Source organism: Lytechinus variegatus, chromosome 1 (assembly GCF_018143015.1).
Source record: "Lytechinus variegatus isolate NC3 chromosome 1, Lvar_3.0, whole genome shotgun sequence".
NCBI lineage: Eukaryota > Metazoa > Echinodermata > Echinoidea > Temnopleuroida > Toxopneustidae > Lytechinus > Lytechinus variegatus.
In genome coordinates, this window is record NC_054740.1 from 74,387,892 (window position 1) to 74,408,791 (window position 20,900).

At 36.0% G+C, this 20,900-nt stretch overlaps 1 protein-coding gene across 1 annotated transcript in view; it reads right to left on the reverse strand.

Annotated features, from left to right (window-relative positions):
- Window positions 1-389: 389 nt before the first annotated feature.
- Window positions 390-20,900, reverse strand: part of LOC121422833 (nuclear receptor coactivator 7-like) — a 54,428-nt gene continuing 33,917 nt past the window's right edge. The window contains 10 exon segments of the mRNA XM_041618047.1: window positions 390-1,701; window positions 2,760-2,932; window positions 4,786-4,938; window positions 5,286-5,405; window positions 8,520-8,685; window positions 9,243-9,399; window positions 14,895-16,138; window positions 18,558-18,709; window positions 18,711-18,740; window positions 19,383-19,655. Of these exon segments, the coding sequence (XP_041473981.1) occupies window positions 1,563-1,701; window positions 2,760-2,932; window positions 4,786-4,938; window positions 5,286-5,405; window positions 8,520-8,685; window positions 9,243-9,399; window positions 14,895-16,138; window positions 18,558-18,709; window positions 18,711-18,740; window positions 19,383-19,655 (2,607 nt within the window). The 3' untranslated portion in view covers window positions 390-1,562.

A 20,900-nucleotide genomic window follows, 5' to 3' on the forward strand; every position in this document is an offset into this window, starting at 1 on the left:
GCTGAATGCGCAGGCAAAAATTGTTTTTCGATTGATTAGTAAATCACATCTTATGGAATGTATACTGCACATCATACATGTGTTGGGGGAACTGCTCTCATATGATGTCCCAAATTTATTTTCCTTTACATAAATTTAACAGATTTTCTCCAACCCTTTGATATTTGTTTTCATTGATATATAATTATGACAACCAAGTTGATTTCAGGATGGAATTCCATTATGATGATGTTAATGTAAAATAAAGAAAATTTTAAGATCCTTTGTAGGTAGCATGGACCGTGGAACAGTTTTGAAAGCGGGGGGGGGGGGGGGGGGGGGGGGGGGGGGGGGGGGGGGAGATCTGACCATGCAAAAATCACAATTAAACAGTCTTTTTTGTGCATGGTTTTGGGAAAAAGTGGGGCTAAAGTCCACCAAGCCCCCTTCCCGTTTCCATGGCCCCTGGGTAGGACTATTGAATTATATTTATAACCAAATATGCCAAAACATAGTGATACATGTATATCACATCCCCCAAAAAGCAAAAGGATGGGTGATGGAGGGGGGGGGGGTGGGAAGCCTTTGTAGTTTTTATGACCATTTCCCTTGAATCCTGATCATTTAGATTAGAGTAAAGTGGTTAATAACCATTTCAGACAGATATAGTAATTATCAAGAGGGCATCTTTTCTGGATCATTATTTACATTATCGTGAGAATGTATTTATCGACCCAATATCTTTTTATTGAAGTTCCAGTGTCACAGCAATTCAATAATATTGAGTTTTCATAATCGTGATGGGGACAGCTTCTACAACACAGAAAATATATTGTTAAAAGTCCCTCAAAACAAAAGAGTCTTTGCCAAAGTCAGTGAATCACAACAGCAGTTTCGTCCTGGACTCTAAACAATCAACACATTGAAATATTGTCAGCTCTGAATCTTATGATGATCAGCTGTCTTGGTTCGCCAATTTTCGACAAAGACGTTCAGCCGTTCATTGTGATTCATTGCCATTTTCAATGGATTTTCTGCGCTGTAGAATCCATCCTCATCACGACTGCGAAAACTAGCTATTGTCATATTGTGCAGCCCTAGTGCTTCATGACTCTTTTTAAATGATCTACGTATGTTTGATATTTACAGTATACTGCTAATGTAGACATGGTCGATGCTGATATCCGACATTGCTTTTCATGGACATGAAGGTGAATGGCTTACATCTTTGTCCATGGTTGAGACAATGCTCCTTTGCTGTGTGACAAAATGCCCAGTGTTCATATTGAAAACAGAAATGTCAGGTCTATGTCTGAAGATGTTGTCCAACATTAGTAAGTTTGGCAAGTAAACTGCATAATTCCCTCAGATGAGGGCACTATCTTAATTGTATCCATATTAACGAGTCAACATCCGTGCAGAAGAGGTGAAAGCTCCCCACATCTTACTGCATAGTCTACTCATTTACACACTAGGTTTATCTCTAAATAAAAGAGCACCAGTCTAGTGCTACGCTTCAGAGTTATGACCATGCATGGCAGATAGCATGTTGTGCTGAGCATAGAGTGTGCGGCAATGATTGATCACATGTTGAAGCCCCATGCTTCCATGTCAGCAATGATGAAGTCTTCTTTTGATGAAAGAATCTCATTTGCAAACGTCTTGGTGGGATGACTGCGACCATGGTACAGGTCACCATCAAGCCATAGCCCAAAATCACCCCTGGAACAGACAACACATAAATACAAAATTACTTTAAAATGTTTAGTATTAACAGGCATATCGGTACAACAATGGCTACATTATTAGACAGTTAATTTCTCAACCTGAGGTATGCAAGGATATGTTTTTCCAAATAAATCATAAAGCTCCACGTATAAGAGTAGGGGGAAACCCCGGTGTAGTGGTCCACCTGCATTCCCCCAATCTGTTATATCTGGAGGAGAGACCTGCGGGTCACAGTGATTCAGTTCGCTTTTCACCTCCCAGGCACAGGTGACATCAAACAAATAATAATAATAAGAAGAAAATATAAGGAAATCATTGCAGCTTTCTTCCCTGTATGAACTATTCTTTTCATAGCCATTTCTCAATCTCAGACTACCAATTCCCTATAACAGGGTAGTCCTTCTACGGAAACTTAATCTCATTATTGTTTTCATCTTTGAGAACAATAAAACAGGATATGGTCTGCTGATTAGAAGTGACCATTCATTCTTAAACAAAATGGCTGTGTTAATTGTTGATATTATGCATGACAATCATGGGGGGGGGGGGTGGGCAGAAGAGTACCAAGAGAAAATACTTTGTAAAGGGATAATAGAAAAAAAGAAGAAACAATGGAGAGTGCCTGGATCTATCAATGCAGACATGGACATGTGAATATAGCAGCTCTATGCATATAAAGGGACAATAGACTCATAACAAAATGAATTGCCTGCCATATAACATTGTACATTAGGATACATATAACCCTTCATCAAACAATAAGATATCGTACGCATATTCATTTAAAAAATGTGATGTCTAATTGATTTCTAATTTAAAGAAATAGGAATGTCTACTGGCATACAAAAAAACCTTTATATTTCTTGGCAAAATCAGTGACATGAATGATGTAAATTATATTGGAAAGAAATCATTTATCAATTTAGTAAGTATATATGATATAAGACTACAAATGTTGCATCAAGATGTAGGGTTGCTATGAGTTGTTTAGGTTGAGATGGGAGCATTCAAAGTTGATGTGGCATAGTAAGTTGAAATCGGTCTGTACTTACTCTCCTCCACCAATGCACACACAGTCCAGGTCTCCCTTAATGAAGAAGTTATTTTCACCAGTCCACCTGTACAATTCAAGCTCCTCATCTTTGAACTTATAGAGGAAGCTCTCTCCAGTGCCATAGTAATGATCACTGACTTTCAGAGCACAGGAGGTCAAAGCACCAAACACCTGAAGGTCATCAAACATTATGAAAGAAAAGGATATTACAAGGTCATCATTGATTCGTACTTCTGGGTTAACATTGCCCATAAGACATAGGAAGCTTTTTTAATGTTCACTATTAAAGAGGGGGATTGAATTATTCCTAGGCCATTAAGATCATGCCCTTCGATGACCTAATGATTGACCTCAATGTCCCTCTCATTGGTATAAGATATATTTGCACTATTATGATAATAAAGCAATATTGACTGGCCTCGGGGCGATACGACATATATCGCCCAAACTAGATTTATATCGCCCGAGTCGTAGACGAGGGTGATATCAATTTAGTGAGGATGATATACCGGTATGTCCTTTCGCCCCCAGGCCAGTCAATATTGCTATTATCAACCAAATCAGACATCTAGAGCAAAAATTGTGAATATTCAGATATTTTAAATTTTTAGAATGAGAATCTAGTTTCTCATGTTGAGCAGACTGGGCCTCTGAACTTTACCATTGTGACGTAATTGAAATGACGCGTCCCTGGCCTAGGGACGCAGTATCCAGCGTTGTCTCAACTTGATAACCATTATGACGTATAGCACTGCGCGGTTCAAGGATGCGTACAAAAACGCGTAGAATCACCGGATGTTAGTGCTGCCTTTTATTGCCTGCTACATTTCCACGCATTTTCTCATTGACTTTCCTGAGCTGGCAATAAATTGGGCCCGTGGATAAACGATTGGAATTTTATTGACTTGCCATTTGATCCCAATCTTAAGCAGGCAACAATGTTTCAAAGTTGCCCTGCTCAGATGTCTGATACGGTTCATAATAAATAATAATAGTGATATCTTATTGACCACATACCATCCAGAGACGCTCACTGCGCTTGAGCAGGAACAGCTCCTTTGGATATAAATATTTTATACATTTAAACAATCAAAATATATAGACATAAATAAAGTGATATAGAAATGTGCCCTATAAAAAATTGGTGATGCCTTAAAACATGAAATTGAATGCCTGGAATATGGACAATTCAAGAAGCAGGTAAGACCTGAGTCGAAGTGGATAAAATTTCATAGAATGATGCTCTTTAAATCACACTTCCTAAATGTAGCATAAATACTCTTAACTACATGAACTCTTCCCTATTCTACATCCTACACCTATCACTTAAAGGTCAAGTCCACCTCAGAAAATTAAAGATTGGAATCAATAGAGAAAAATCCAACAAGCATAATGTTGAAAATTTCATCAAAATCGGATGTAAAATGAGAAAGTTAAGATATTTTAAAGTTTCACTTATGTTCACAAAATAGTCATTTGAAGAACTCAGTGACATGCAAATGAGAGAGTTGATGATGTCCCTCACTATTTCTTTTTTTTTTTTTTTTAATTATACAATATTTCAATTTTTAAAATTTGACAATACAAAATGTTAAACAATGAAAATTCCACATATTCAGGGAAAAATAAAACTTCTTTCACATTAATACCAAAAGCTGTGCGCGCTATGAATGCCTAGCTTAGCCGGGTAATGTAGGAGCGCCTTGAGCACCTAACAAGGAGGATATGTGCGCAGTATGAATACCCTATATTATTACCATGAATAGAAAATTAGAATATTTCATAATTCACATAATAAAATACAAAAGAAATAGTGAGTGGGTGTCTGGGTGATGCCATCAGTCTCCTCATTTCCATACAGACCAAGATGTGCACATAAATGTTTCGTGAAATTAAGCAAAACTTAAAAATGTCATAACTTTCTTATTTTACATCCAATGCTGATGAAATTTTCAGTGTTATCCTCTTTTTAATTAAATCCACTCTTTGTTGGAGTGGACTTGTCTTTAACGAGGGGTACTTACATGTCCTTCCGAGTCCCTGAGTATAAGAAGTATAGGGCTCTCCCAATTAGCCATATTACGGTAGAGACTGTGTAGACTGTAACCATGGCTAGCCGTGCTAAAGATTAGAAACCAGCTGTACCCCTCCGTCCTTGGAGGAAGGTTCTTTGAAAGCTGAAACATTTCAAACAATCAATAGGATGATTACGATGGATTTCAATGAACATGCCTAATATAATTCAAGAATTACAAATCAGTAAATTGCAATCATATCTCATCGATGTTGAGCTCCATTAAAAATGTGCCTTGTATGGTTTGGGAAAATTCTATAATAACTGTGCTTTGATAAACACAACAAGCTTCTTATGCATATTCACTTAATAAGTGTTTTATAATCTAAAGTGAATTGCAGAATGCCAAAGTACTTCACAACAAAACCTTTGATTAAATCCAACAATATGTCAATATGTCAAAGACATTTTTGCTGACAACTCTGTGTTGTATAAAATGACAATTCTTACCTTTCTAACATGATCATTACTAAGAAGGTTGCTCTCTCCAACAAGCTCAGGTAAAGGAAGGTTCATCTCACACTCTAAGATGGTCATCCGACGTTTACTTGCCTCTTCTCGGCTAATAATCTGAAATCAATAGAATCAGTTGGTGTCAAATAACCACTCATCATTTTGAGGTTACAATCTTAATCTTTTAAGCTACATGTATTCAACATAAACCCCATAGCTTGCACTTTTGGAACTGGTTATCAAAGGACAAGTCCACCCCAACAAAAAGTTGATTTGAATAAAAAGAGAAAATCCAACAAGCATAACACTGAAAATTTCATCAAAAACAGATGTAAAATAAGAAAGATATGACATTTTAAAGTTTCGCTTAATTTCACAAAACAGCTATATGCACATCCTGGCTGGTATGCAAATGAGGAGACTATGATGTCATCCACTCACTATTTCTTTGTATTTTATTAATGAAATATGAAATATTCTAATTTTCTCCTCATTGTCAAGTGATACAATAATTAATTCCTTCCTGAACATGTGGAATTAGCATTGTTTAATAGTATATGGTTCAGTCAAGTTGGTCCTTATTGTCAAATCTATAAAAAAATGAAATATTGTATAATTAAAACAAAAAATCAAAAGAAATAGTGAGTGATGGACATCATCGACTGAGACACCTAGTTGTGCATATCGCTGTTTTGTGAAAAATAAGCGAAACTTTAAAATGTCACAACTTTCTTATGTTACATCCGATTTTGATGAAATTTTCAGCACTATGCTTGTTTGATTTTTCTCTATTTATTCAAGACTGCATTTGCCTGGGTGGGCTTGACCTTTAAGGTGGATGAAATTCATTCTTTTAATTTAAAGCAGTGTACAAACAACTGTGTGAAAAAAAGTAAATTGTGAATAAAATATCTTTGCAACTTTTTTTATGAGAACATTACTGATCCACCTGGAAACTTCTCCCTCAATATCACATACTGCGAGAAGACATGATGCAAAGCTATATATGGAAATAAACATACAAGATCGAACACAGCACCAGAGACTAACATAACTGTCAGGTTAGCAATGCAGCTATATATCACAGGCAATCTGTGTACTTCTTTCCCTTTTATGACTTTTTACAGGTTCCCATAAAAATGGCTACAGCCTGAATCAATTCCATTTTCAAGTACAGTGCTTTTCATTTACACTTGCAACCAAAAGGGAGTAAGTCCAGATTCTTAATAAAATAAAAATTCATTGTCAGATGTTGTTTCACTCGGAGATACATGGCCTCAAGTGTATTAATCTTTCAGAAATTAAAAGACAGGCCAACCTTGTTCATCCTATCCTTTAACCAAGCAACACTGGCAATATTGATGTTATCTGGGTTGAAGCTATTATCAAATTAAGATTTAAGTTGTCCCTTCTTCATTATTTTTCATTCATAGGAAAAGGGTATTATTTCATATTATATAATTATTCCATATTACATAATTATTTCATATTCCATAAAGTATGAATCATATAAAGGAATACACATTTTCATTTCAATTGAGTAGTCTACAGGAAAAGGGAATACACCGTACATGCACATCAAAATTTAATCAATTTTCATCTTCCCATCTGAATCAATTTTGTTTTTTAAGTACGGTACATGATTACCAACCAAATAAAAAAAATGATAATATTTCATAATGAAATCATCAGTATAAGTCTTGCATAATCTGTATAATTTCTTAATTACAGAATCAGAGATTTGTCAGTTATGCCCTTTTGGGAGCACAAGTGTCTCAATCTGCTCATATCAGAACACTTCTACTGTACTTTATAGCACATGCCTATTAGAGAGAGTGATACCGTTTTCCATTGAATCATTACAGCACATTGATTTGTCTGATGGTTAAATCAATACTGCTCTATTACTACCCCATACTATCCAGCTGTTAAGACCTGTCAATTACAACATATTATCTTGTATCACATGAAATGTTTTTCATCTAGAAGATGTTCCATGGCTACTATGTTCTAAGGTTTGTTATTGAATGATATCAGTCATAAAATGTTAGAAATGAATCTTTAAAACTCCTAAACAAGTATAACAGGTACAAACACAATTACCTAATTTGAGAGGTCCTTTCCATAATGCAGTGAAAGATAGTTGTTTTGTTTGATTTGTCTTTCCCCACCGGGGGGGGGGGGGGCAAAGGAGTTGGAGGGGATGGGAGGGTGGGAATTGACATGTTATTTTTCATAAATAGTAATTTCTTTTGAGACTGTTTCCACAGATCCAAAATAAATTCCCTGAAACTAAATCCAGAATTTCCAGAAATTCATAGACATTTCCTGGAATTTTCAAGTATGATTTTTTTTTTAATTGAGCAATAATAATACCGAGCCTAAATTTGGTCCATGTGACCAAAACCAAGGAATTTAGCATATTTTTGTCCACGCCCTCTTTAAAAAAAGGAACAAAATTACAAAATGCGAGAGCAGAAAATTTTGAGCTACATATCAAGGTAAACAATTCTTTAAATGTGACATGAATATTAAAAGTTGCTACGTTTAATAATAATTTTCAGATTTCCCGGAATTTTCTGGAATTTTTTCCTTTTTTCCCAACCTTTCCTGGAAAGTCAATATTTCCAGAATTTTCAGGAAGAGTGGAAACACTGGGTTGAGAGGAAAAACACACATTCATTAATATACAGTACAGCAGAGGCCTAATGAACCCAAAATTTTGAGGGGGTCACTTGGGGCAAAATTTCTCAGAAGCTGCCAGTGTGCGAAGTGAGTGAGCAAAAATTTTGACTTTTATATTACCAAAATCTAATATTGAGACAGTTTTTGGCATACTTTTCAGAATATATTTCACTGTTTCCCTTTCCTTTCCTAACCTTTCCCCCTCTTTTTTTCTCGGTTGAGAAACCTTTTGGTTGGGAAACTTTTTTGGGGGTGGGGCATGTCCCCAGTGCCCCCATATGTACGCCAGTGCAGTACAGGATAAATAAGAGACAATCTACTTACCAAATTGCCAATTTGAGGCATACATAATTTTTTCATAAATCTCATCTTTCAAGAAACCAAAACATCCTTATTCTTTGTCCATCTTCTTTCAAACTTTCACCATTTTTCTGATTTTACTTCTCTCACACAAATCATATTATCCAAAAATATTGCCACTATATTATTACAGATATCATGGATATTGTCATAGCATTGCTTTACATAGTCTGTTGGTTGCCTTACCTCCCAGTCTTTATGGATAGGTTCTTTAAAGAAATCCTCAATCAGTTCAAGCTCCTCATCCTCATTCGATTCCTGGACCACAACAAAACCAAGTTCACTCGGAGACACCTCCTTGCCATAAACGTCCGGAGACCACTGAAGGAAAAAGGCATACAGATTGTCTGCCCTGGAGAAGACAGAAATGATAATAGAGAGTAAGTGCATTCATGTCACTCTTTTACATTTCAGGTCAAACACAGTCATGTGTGATTTCACAATTCAGATAGACTATATCACTGAACTTCCTAAAAAGATGTGTACACAGAAAATTTGATCATTGTTTGTTAGGAATGTATTAATAGAATCAAAACAAGGAATACACTTGCAAGTATATGATTACAACTATTTGTTGAGAAAGCTAAAATAGGAGTTGGTGTTTTTTTTATATATCTCAAATGCATTAAGACAAAAATGTCAGTTGAGGAAGCTGAAATTCAATATACAGATGTGTAAGAAGACACCATTTCTACTGTTACAAATTAAATTTTCTCTCCCACATCAGTTCCTTTTATCTTCTCCTGAGTGATTCTGAACTCTTTCCTATTGGACTACACAAAGCGTTTCTACAGTAATACAAATCAAAACATCCTCAGAGATACAGTAATAACATCTTATGAAGGAGAACAACTATTGCACAATAAAGTACAAGATATATTGATCCATGAATTTTCTCACTATACTTACTTGACTCTAGGTATAGCAAACCAGTACTCTGGAACCTTGTTCTTCTTAAACCTGTGTTCTTGTCTTGCTGAGAAGGTCTTCTGCATTGGTTTCTTAGTCCGCAGACAGAGGTAGAGTGGTGGGTCCTCATACGCCTGAGCTCGCTTTGGCAAAAATTCTGTACAAAAAAAAAAAATGGTAATGGTCATCATGTTGAGCAAAGAGAAGAGTATGAGAGATAGGAGTATAAATGTCAAATAGAACAAATGGAAATAAGTTTCCATTAAAAAGGGGAAAAGAAAATAAATCAATCAAGGAATACAAAAAGGGAAGTATGATTTCTAACTGACTATTCCCCTCTTAAAAACATACATATTGAAGGCATACATACATGCACATGAATACCACTGAGATACTATATGTCCATGCTAATGCTTTCAAATAGAGAACTTGTGAATGATGATTATAAACACTGTTTGAAGACATTGAAACTTTTGAGACATTTCCTACATGTACTTTTGAGCAAGCGCAATGCGTGACCAGCAGAGATGGATACCGGTGCTATATAAGAACCTATCATCATCATCATCATCATCATGACTATCACCATCATCATCATCATTATCATCATCATCATCATCATCTTGTACAAGCTGGACATTTAAGTACATGTACTTCTCTGTGATATTCTTTGGATTATGACCCATGTTATTACTGATGAGTACCGGTACATGTAACAAAAGGAACAAAAATCACTGTTCCCCAATTCCAGTTCTACAATTGTCAGAAAAATATGAAAAACTTGTATTTCTTATTTGAAAGAATCTACAATTGTGAAGATGAAATCAATTCCCAGAGACAAAAAGCAACAGATGAAAAAGTGTGATTATGCAAACATTAAAAAATGTGAACTTCAATGTTGTGTATGATTCCCTAATTGTATTCTACTCAAATGTCATCTGTACTATTTGATTTCACAGCTTTTCTACACCAACAGAAACATCACATATCAAAAATGAGACATGCATGAGCATTGTACTGTTTTGATGGTCTGCAGTAAATATTATTTATAGAATGACATTCTATAAATGTAAAAAAAAAATAAGAATAACCAATGATATATCATGTGGTTGTATAAACAATTATGGCTATGGTAGGTAGCCACAACTATCAGACTTTGTTACTGAATTCCTTATATATATTCGTAATTCCGAAGCTTCGTTATTCCGAAGGTTCGGATATTCTGAAGGTTCGTTATTCCGAAGGTTCGTATTTCCAAAGGTTCGTATTTCCGAAGGTTCGTAATTCCGAATGTTCGTTAGTCAGAAAACAAAATGAGGTTCGTAATTCCGAAGGTTCGTTAGTCCGAAAACGAAGTGAGGTTCGTAATTCAGAAGGTTCGCTAATCCGAAAAAGAAATGAGGTTCGTAATTCCGAATGTTCGTTAGTCCGAAAACTAAATGATTAACTAACCTTATTTCGTTTTCGGACTAACAAACCTTCGGAACAAAGAACCTTATTTCGTTTTCGGATTAACGAAACTTCGGAACAACGAACCTTATTTCGTTTTCGGATTATCGAACCTTTGGAATAACGGCACAAATGTTGGGATTCACGAACACTTTTACGTTTTCGGATTAAAGAATATCGAGGTATAGGCAATTTACGTGTTTCTGAAGTACGAACCTTCGGAATTACGAAGTGTAATTATATCCACATGTTTATCATTAAAGGAATCCATGAAGGGGGTGGAGGGAGGGGTAGCAGTTTGATTCTTTGCTGTGCAGACTAATGGTATCATACATGTATTTAAGTTAGTGCAAACCACATGCAGGATTTTAAAAATGCCATCCTAGTGCTTACTGCTACATGTACATGGTCATTAACAGAAATTGTTGGAGGCCCTGCATGTTGTTTGGACATCTTACATGTACATAGTCTGCCGTTGGACCATACATTACATGTATGTACCAGAAGAAAGAAAACTGTCCTCACCATGGGACTGGGAATGACTTTTAAAGAGAAGGTATTGGTTTGTTGAAATGAATTTTTTACAACACTGAACAAATCTTGGAGGAGGGGGGGGGGGGGGTTCTTCAGAGCACTCAGACTTCCCTGGGCCATGCCTGTCCCAATTTTGAACAATATAAATGTAAAATAATGGGAATTACCAACATATGCAACTTTTGTCTAAGCTTTCTTTAATAGAACAAAACAACTTTATAGAAGACCAAAATAGTATGTGATGCAAATTGTTTTCTATAGTATGCTAAAGGCTATACTTAATATACTTAATATAATCCTATTCTCAATTAAATAAAACACCAGTTTTCGGCTAGTAATACAGTATGATAAAATTAATCTTAAATTGGCTTTATACACAAGGCATCACATCTCAATTGCACATCTCATATACAAAAGGAATTTATGAGAAAATCATTCAAAGAAAGGAGGAATATATGATACCCTTACTTGTTAAAGCAGGCCTACAAACTGAAAGATGAAAAAGGATAAAACCAACAAAAATTCAACTTACCATTGACTGATGCCGAAAACTACCAGAGATAACCATCAGAACTACACTACAGCCACTCATTAGCACACAAGCATGTGACCACATTCCAATAAAATCGGTACATTTCACTCAACAGATAAACACACATCTGCCAGGCTCCTTCTCAAGTTGCTCCGGACCTCTAGACATCAATATTGATGTTTTTTATCGTCAGCGGTGTCGTCTTTCAAACAAAAATCTCTTTCACTCAATACTTTAAATGAGGCTTAATTAAAAAAGCTCTGATACATTTCACTGCAGCATTACTGTGTAAACAAAAGACACGTAAAACACTATCAACATACACTTGCACTAGTATGGGAGGAAAACAAAGACAAGTCTTTTGTTAAATACAATGCAAGTTCAGGGACAAAAAAAAGCAACAGCTGTCGATACGTAGCTTTGCCGAATGTGAATGCAATAATGAAGGCAGATTGTGGGAAATGACAGGAAGACCTGTAATAAATCCAATCTATTTTTCTATTGCTCTGAAGAAATATTGCCATTGTACCATAGGAATTCAATCAAATTTACCAACAAAACAGAAATTTAGAAGAGAGAGACAGATGAATAACCCAGTGACAATCTTCTCAGTACACTCTTAACCAGACTGTGCTGAGAGAATATACTTATTATTAAAGAGGAAAGGGAATGATCAAAATGTTGGTCTAGATAAAAATGCTCAAGACAGAAAGAAATAGGAGGGATGGTCATCGCAGCTCGAGAGACAGTCTTAACAGGGAAAATGCTGACTGAAATAGATGAATATGATGATGAATTTCTGGCAACACAATTTTCGACGCGCAAAAAAAAGTATCTGGCATATCCTTTACCTCAAGACCACCAATGTGTGTGATTGGTTTAAAACTGTATCGCTTGATCCACATTTGCAATAGATGATCGCTTGACTGACCATACACAAAATCTGAAACATACCAGGGATTCAAACTTTGTTTGGCAGTGGTACTATGTGTATCCAACTGGTCCCAAGAATGCAGCTAAACACTGATGAAGTAGTTTGATCTGCCTGCCTGCCCACCCAAGCATACACTTAATCTAACATGTATTTTCATATACTGGTATATGCCCTTAAATGTAATTTTCAAGGATATGATATCAAAATAAAACATTTCAAGGATATGATATCAAAATAAAACAATCACAGCTAAAAAAAATCATGGTTGGACTTTGAAAAGAATTACATGTATTGCACATCCAAGATTATTTCCTTCATCATCCACTTTTGCATGATCATGTTAAAGCTGAATATTGTCATTGAAATTAAATCCTGCATCTATATAGCGAAAATCCATAATGCCCTTGTTTGGAAATTGTAATATTTCATCTACAAGCCCAGTAATCCCTTCCTTTTCATAATCCTAATGATAGCTAATGATAATTATCTCAGAAAATCTCATTTTTTAAACTGTCATTTATTGCAAAACTAGCCTCAGCTCAGCCAATCAACACTGAACAAATCCATCTTCAAACCCTAATCAAATACTTTAAATTAAAAAAAAATTGTTTGAACATGAAAACTGCATGCAACACGTCAAGTTGACTCCAATCATAATCTAAACAGTGTGTTATATAGAAAAAACACATAATCTTGACCTGGCATCGAGACTTGACTGTAACCTACCATACTCCAGCGATCATTTTGACATACCGTTCTCAATAAATGTTTGGATATCCTGCCCACTATGCTATACTGCTGCCTCATGTATTCCAATTATCACTCCATTAAAATTATGAGTAGTATGCCATCACCATGTATTAATTAATTCCATCAACTTTTAACAGCTTCAAGAAAATGTTTTGTTTTAATCTGTATGCATGCCTCATTATTTGAAGACATACAAGATAATTTTCTTTTTTTTTCCTGATCACAACATTGGCTGTGTAATTTATGCATATATATGTACAGTGTACATGAACATGTATATTGTGATGATTCTACACTATGAGGAAAGGGACAGCAAAACAGTATAGTGAGTTTGCTTCTCAGTATGAAAAGTAAATCATTCCCCAATTACCCCAATCACACCAAGATTGTGGTTTAGAAACTCACTTTTTAGGAAGACTGTTGTGAGTTGATTTTGTTTTATACATTACATACGTGTATGTTACAATGCCCCTAGGAAAGGATGTAAAATGCACATCCCAGATCGGTTGTAGCAAAGTGAGATCAAGACAATAGATATTCAGGAGGCTCTTTACCGTCATGACAAATATAATGCAAAGCTGAATATCCAACAATGACAATACACAGGAAAATATATATCAAGAGAATTTTCTTAATAAGGCAAAGCCGCAAAACAATTACAAATATTGTATAGTTGGATCATCCGCAACAAATTCCTCTTGAATAAACAAGACAAAGGTCTAATATGATATCACAAGCTATAATAGCTAACTGAAGTTGTATGTTATTTATTTGGGCCATAAACATTGAAATTTTAGTTTGAGACCAACAATCACAGGTCTTGTCATGCTTTATAGTGCTCTGCATCACAGGTGTACAAGCCTTCTTCACACTGGTGAATCAATAGGGAAGTACATCCTACCAAAAAGTCAATTTAATAAATAATAAAAAAATGACACAATGAGAGTTTGGAATACCGGTAATCCATGTTCTATGCACTATATTTTTTAAAGACAGTACATGCATATTAATGTGACAGCTCCCCTCCCCTGTATGCAGTTTTCTCAGATAATTTGAAAATGATATTTTCTAACACATTAAATCATCAAGCACATTGCTTCATGCAAAGTTCTAAGAGAAAGATTTAGACGTCAAGAACCGTTATTTTGAATGGGAACTTTTGAATGACATACAGTTCAGCTGTCCACATGTGATATTGCAAAACCAAACCTTTTCATGGTATTCTGTAGGCACTAAATGTTTCTGTGTTTTTTTTCGGGGGGGGGGGGGGGAGGGTCAACCCTTTAATTAAATGAACTTGATGTCAAGGTTGACTTCCTCTTTCATGATAGAATATGCTGAGTAAATTGTTTAGGTGACCCTGAAAACCCAAGCTATCATGACCAACCATCATGCATTTTAATTATACAAATGGGGTATCCTGCAGCTAATCTTGTGTTTCCACTAGTCTTACCTCTGAAATTGGTCCTGTTGTACTCCAGCTCTCTCGTTGGCGGTTTGTTGACTGGGAAGCCTGCTGACTTCTCTCCAACACCTCCATCAGGAGCATCCTCTGCACCAGGGGTGTTGTTGTTGGACTCTCCATTGACCTTGACCTCTTGCTTTTCCTCATCAGGGGACTTATCATCAGATAGCTGACGCATAAGCTCACCTTCTTCCTTGATCTCCTTGAGGACTTCTTCATCCTTGACATGGATACATTCCTTGAGGTCAGGCACCAAGGAACTTTTCCTGCAGTCAGTCACAAAAAGCCCAGATGAAAAGTCTACAAAGTTCTGCTTGTCCTCCACTAGCTCTTTGGTATCCTGTAAGTTGTCAGGGTCTTTGCACTTGGCAGGGCATTCATCATCGACACTTGTTCTATGATCAGTGTCGGAAGAACCCTTTTCACAGGCCTCCTGTTCAGATTTAGAGTCATTTGCTCTATTGGGTGTCTCGGTAGGAGAAGCAGCGGGTTCCTCAATCTTATCGTCACTGCTGTTAAGGAGCATTTCAATCTCCTGCAGCCGCTCATCCATTTCTTTGTCCACAGGTTCCAAAGACTTCTCTGAGTCCTGAGATTCCATTCTTGAAATTCCTACTTCCTCAGCACCCTCCTTTCCTTCCATACCTTCCACTGTGTCCCCACTCTCACCTTCACTGTCATTATCTGTTCTCTTTGCTGCTTTGGTGGAGAGTTCATCCTCAGCAGCATGGTCAGAAAACCTCTTCATTCCTTGATCACTTTCTGATGGTGACTGCAATCTTTCATATCCCATGGACGTTGGACATATCACTTCTTCATTATCACTCTGATCTCTCTGGCTGTCACACTGAGAATCACCAACAAACCCTTCATCTTGTGCATCATCATCAACATTTTCACTCTCCTTTGGTTTTTGACAGTCCTCCATGTTAACTGTTTTTAATTTGGTAACATTGTCTAGTTCTGCACCATTGCCTTTTTCCCCATCCTCAGTTCTTTCACTCTTGTCTGCTGATTGCTCATTTACAGGAGCTTCTTGAGATGTGTCTTTGGAATGATTGTCATTGCGTTTCTCCGGAGAGTAATTACTGCATCCAGTCAATCTCTTCCTGATGTCCTGAGCCAGGAAGATGCCATTCTTTCCCTCCTGGGATGAGTTGTTTGTTCCTTCTGGTCCAGATCCTTTATCTGGCACATATACTGGACAGCACGGTTTCTCTTTGACATCAGAACTAAAATATAATTGAGAATAAAAGGAAAGCTACAGGTAAGATGTTTCTTATAATACAGACAGAACAATAGGTAATAAAAAAAACTACACACAAATTGTTTCTGGTTTGTTTCTACATAAAAAGACTAAAAAGGATTTATTATTATTAATCTCATCAATATACTATTTAGAAAAGACAACATCAGAACAATGGAGCCAATACATTTCCCCTGCCAACAAATATTCCTATTTGGTTCATAAGATTTGGGCCTAACTCTCATGTTATGCCAAGCCTGTAGATCTCCTTGAGCAAGAGAACAGCAACTGTCAGAGCATATGACCTGAAAATCAAGTGTACGTGGACATGATCAGAGAGGAAAAGAAAAGATCTCTTCCTGTTAAATATCTCTTGCTCCATACAATATTTTTTCTCTTCTGTTTTCAATTTATGTTATTTTCATCTGAATGAGTCTCCTACGACATCTTTTTTTGTTCATAGTAAAAGGTATTAGTAGAAATCCAAAGTATTAAAGCTGGATCTGTCACTATTGAAATCGTGATGGCCAGATTATCCTCACAATCTCAGCAATCACCCTAAACTCCCTCCATCTACCTTTTTACTTAGTACATCAGGGGTCCGTTGCAGAAAGAGTTGCATTTAAACGCAAGTCAAAAAATCAATCGCAAGTCCCAAATGCATGCTGTTGATTGGTTGATCATCAAGTTGCGCAGATTTTTAGAGTTGCGATTGATTGCCACTCTTTCTGCAACAGGCCCCATGAGAGTGTTTTATAAAGCTGTTCGTAAACTAAGAGTGACTTTTAGAACGACTGGTGAACCGTTCTCATGCGCTTTATAACCAGCAATGAACATTTCATGATGAATATCATTTACCAAAAGAAAGGATCACCAGTCATTCTTAACTTTTGAACAGCTTTATATAAAATGGCCCCCTGCACTCTAAAACCAACCCCTACTCTCTTCCTCCACTTGCTTCTCCCACGTATTTTTCACTATGAGCAAAAATACCAGTTAAAACGTGTTCATCATCTATCCTCAGCATATACTAAAGAAACCCCATTTGCCTTTGAAAAACAGGTCTACCACTTCTCCTAAACCCAACATGTGCATCAAGTCCTCAGTCATCTTCTTCCTATCCATGAACTTCATACCACACATCACTCTACTCAATGTTCTCTCTGTCTTCAAAATCCTTATCACATTAAACATCATGTCTCACTACCATACAGCATCCCCCATTTCACAATCTATATAAAGCCACTGGGAAAGCCAAATATGAATGAAATATGAATAGGAACATTTACCATATACATTTGGTCTATTTATTAAAGGACAAGTCCACCCCAACAAAAACTTGATTTGAATAAAAAGAGAAAAATTCAACAATCATAGCACTGAAAATTCATCAAAATCGGATGTAAAATAAGAAAGTTATGGCATTTTAAAGTTTCACTTATTTTCAACAAAATAGTTATATGAACGAGCCAGTTACATCCAAATGAGGGAGTTGATGACATCACTCACTCACTTTTTCTTTTGTATTTTATTATATGAAATATTGTTATTTTCTCATCATCGTCATGTGAAATAAAGTTTCATTCAAGTTCAAGTTCAAGTTTATTTATTCAAAACCAAAAACATCACATCATAATCAAAATAGATGTACATACAACGTAAATGACTACATGAATATACATCAATCAGACTATATCATATAGGAATTGGTTTTAGGACCCCTTTAAAAGCAAAGCTTGTGAGTAGGGCCCTGGAATACTTATGATTATTAACATAACACATAGGATATACTAATCTACAAGATACAGAGAGAGAGAAAAAAATGTATAATAAGGTTAAGATGCTAAAAATAGAATGGAAAAAAATATAACAAACACACTTATATACACAAACCCACACACACACACAACCACATCCACCCACAAATATACATGTTAAACATAGATTCTGAGTAGGTCATCAACTTAAATGCAAATACATTAACTTAAACACATATTGAACACCTCCCTGAACACGTGGAATTCCATTATTTTAACGTTTTGTGCTTCAGGCAAGGAGGTCCTAATCGTCAATTTCATAAAAATTGAAATATTGTATAATTCAAACAATAAAAAACAAAAGAAATAGTGAGTGAGTGACATCATAGACTCTCTCATTTTGATGTAACTGGCTCGTTCATATATCTATTTTGTTGAAAATAAGTGAAACTTTGGAATGTCATAACTTTCTTATTTTACATCCGATTTTGATGAAATTTTCAGCAATGTGCTTGTCTGATTTTTCTCTATTGATTCAAATCAACATTTTTCTGAGGTGGACTTGACCTTTAAGAGTCAAATTGTTTCTATTTAAACAAAGGAAACTCAGCACTATGGCGATTTTCAGAGTATACTTTCTTGACCTACCTGGATTCTGTTTTGAGATTCATGGCACTGATATCATGGTACATAGATGCTCCTAAAACCATGTCCATGTTGGTCATCACTCCATAGGGTCCAGCACCTCGATCCTTGACCAGGGGGTCACTCACATTAGGGTCAAACATGATAGCATTTGGGTGTGACCAGCATAGTTCCACTCACAACACCCTAAAACATAAGACAAAGATAATGACAAATTATATACAATAAGCAAGGCAAGCAATGATTTTATGATTTCATGGTAGTGATTTTTTACCTGATTGCTAAGAAAAACAAGACTGCTTGTAAGCAAGCAACCATAGGACCGACAGCATAAGGCCCTCATAGAGGAACCTCGTAATGAGGATTTAAATGCCTCATCAAAGGGCACTAGCACACCAAGTGGGAATCAAACCCAAGTCACTGGAATACAAAACCCCTGCTCTACTGAGCTATTGCTGCCTCCTTATGATTATATGATTTTATTGTCTACAGGACTGTCTTGCGATCAATTGAACAATACCTTAAGTCATATGCACATCAACATGCATTGATTTCAGCTAGGAATCTTGAATAATTTATAAATTTTCAAATAGAATACTGAAAAAGGATTTTTTGTTCTTTCAAAATAAATGAGAGCTCACTTGTGACTAAAAGCCCCAGAAATTTGTGCAAAATTGTGTTCTTTCTACTAGGGGGTGAAATTTATCATTATGAAGGACTTAAATCAATGCTGAGCCACAGTGATCTTCTTTTGACTTTTTATGCTGAACAAAAAAGAAATTACAATCCTCTCACAAGAATTAATAAGTCACGAATTCCAGCTCCTACCTCGCCATCTGTGATGTACTTGACATCAAGCTTTAGATACTGTCTACTGTCTTCCGAATCCCACTCCACCGACTTCTGCCTGACTGCATGGCCGGGCTGTGGCATGCTCTGGGCCTTCTGCAGTGGGGGACGGCTCTTCTGATCACTGTGGTCTCGTGTGAACGATCTGCGCAAGGAGAATGATCTCCCCGTCCCGGTGCGACCTTTCTTAGAGGGTGGGGCTTGGCTGACAGTGGGCACATCCCTAGGCTTCATGGCAACGGTTGGCACATCCTGCAATGAAAAAGAGCAGAATTCTGATTAAAAAGTGTGAGAAAAAAATCATGAAAATATTCATAAAATTTTGGATTTCATAGTAAACCAGAAAATCAAATTCAAGATTTGTTATTTCATCTTCTAAATTCATTTACATGTACTTTTCCAGGATACAAAAAAAAAACACAACATGTAGGTGTGTTTATAGTACTGATAATACTCGTTTAACACTAAAAATGAATGGTACATAAAATACAGGTTAAAAAATATTTTTGATACATCTTGAAGAATATGACAAATGCAATCTTGAAATATTCACTGAAAAGATATGGTGAACATTAACATTCATCCTCACTGTATGTGACATCACTTCAAACATAATAAAGGATAGATTTTGTTCAACAGAGAGGTCAAACAGTATGACAAAATACATAACAACCTACCTAAATTGATCTACCAATTCCATCCATGCATTAAATGTAAGAGACATGTGTAATCGAGATAAATGATAAGTTATTTTCCTCCTGTCCTCAACTTCATTCCATTTGTTTAAACATTAATACAATTGCCTACTAAGTATACACATATTTTGTTAACTTCATATAGGTTATGTGTAGATGAATTGAATCAATAGAGCATAATGGTTTTCTATGGTTTTGCAAGGTATATGAATTTTCCATTGTTGATTGTGTAAATATGATTCAATAACTTTGAATAACACGGAAATGCCATGCATTTGATCCTTTTTCAGATTTAGCTTGAAATGCATTCTTTCAAACTCTTCCTCATTTTATTATGCTGATCTTCTGAACCATACAATACCATAGATAACCGATATGCTCTATTGATTTTATTCATCCATACATTAACAATAACATGTATACTGTGTAGACAACTGTAATCTCCAAACAAATCCTGATAAATCATGTTTCCAATACCATAGGTTATTAATTCCCAATAGTTCAGATACAAACAAACAGTGGCAACCCTGAATAAACCACAGTTGATGGTGGCTCTCCATCAGTACAAGTTAGTATCAATATTAGGGTATGTTAAATGTTGATTTTCAAATTCAAACCGCAACATGTATGATTGAAAACTATATTCTACAAAACACAGCACACAAACATGATTAGTGGTGCACTGTTCAGGGTCGAATAAAAAAACAAGGGAATGCCTCTGGCCGTTCCACCTGCATCACGCGGTTCAATATAGCAGCAGTGCTGACTTTGCATACTACTCTAACTCGACAAGATGTTCAGT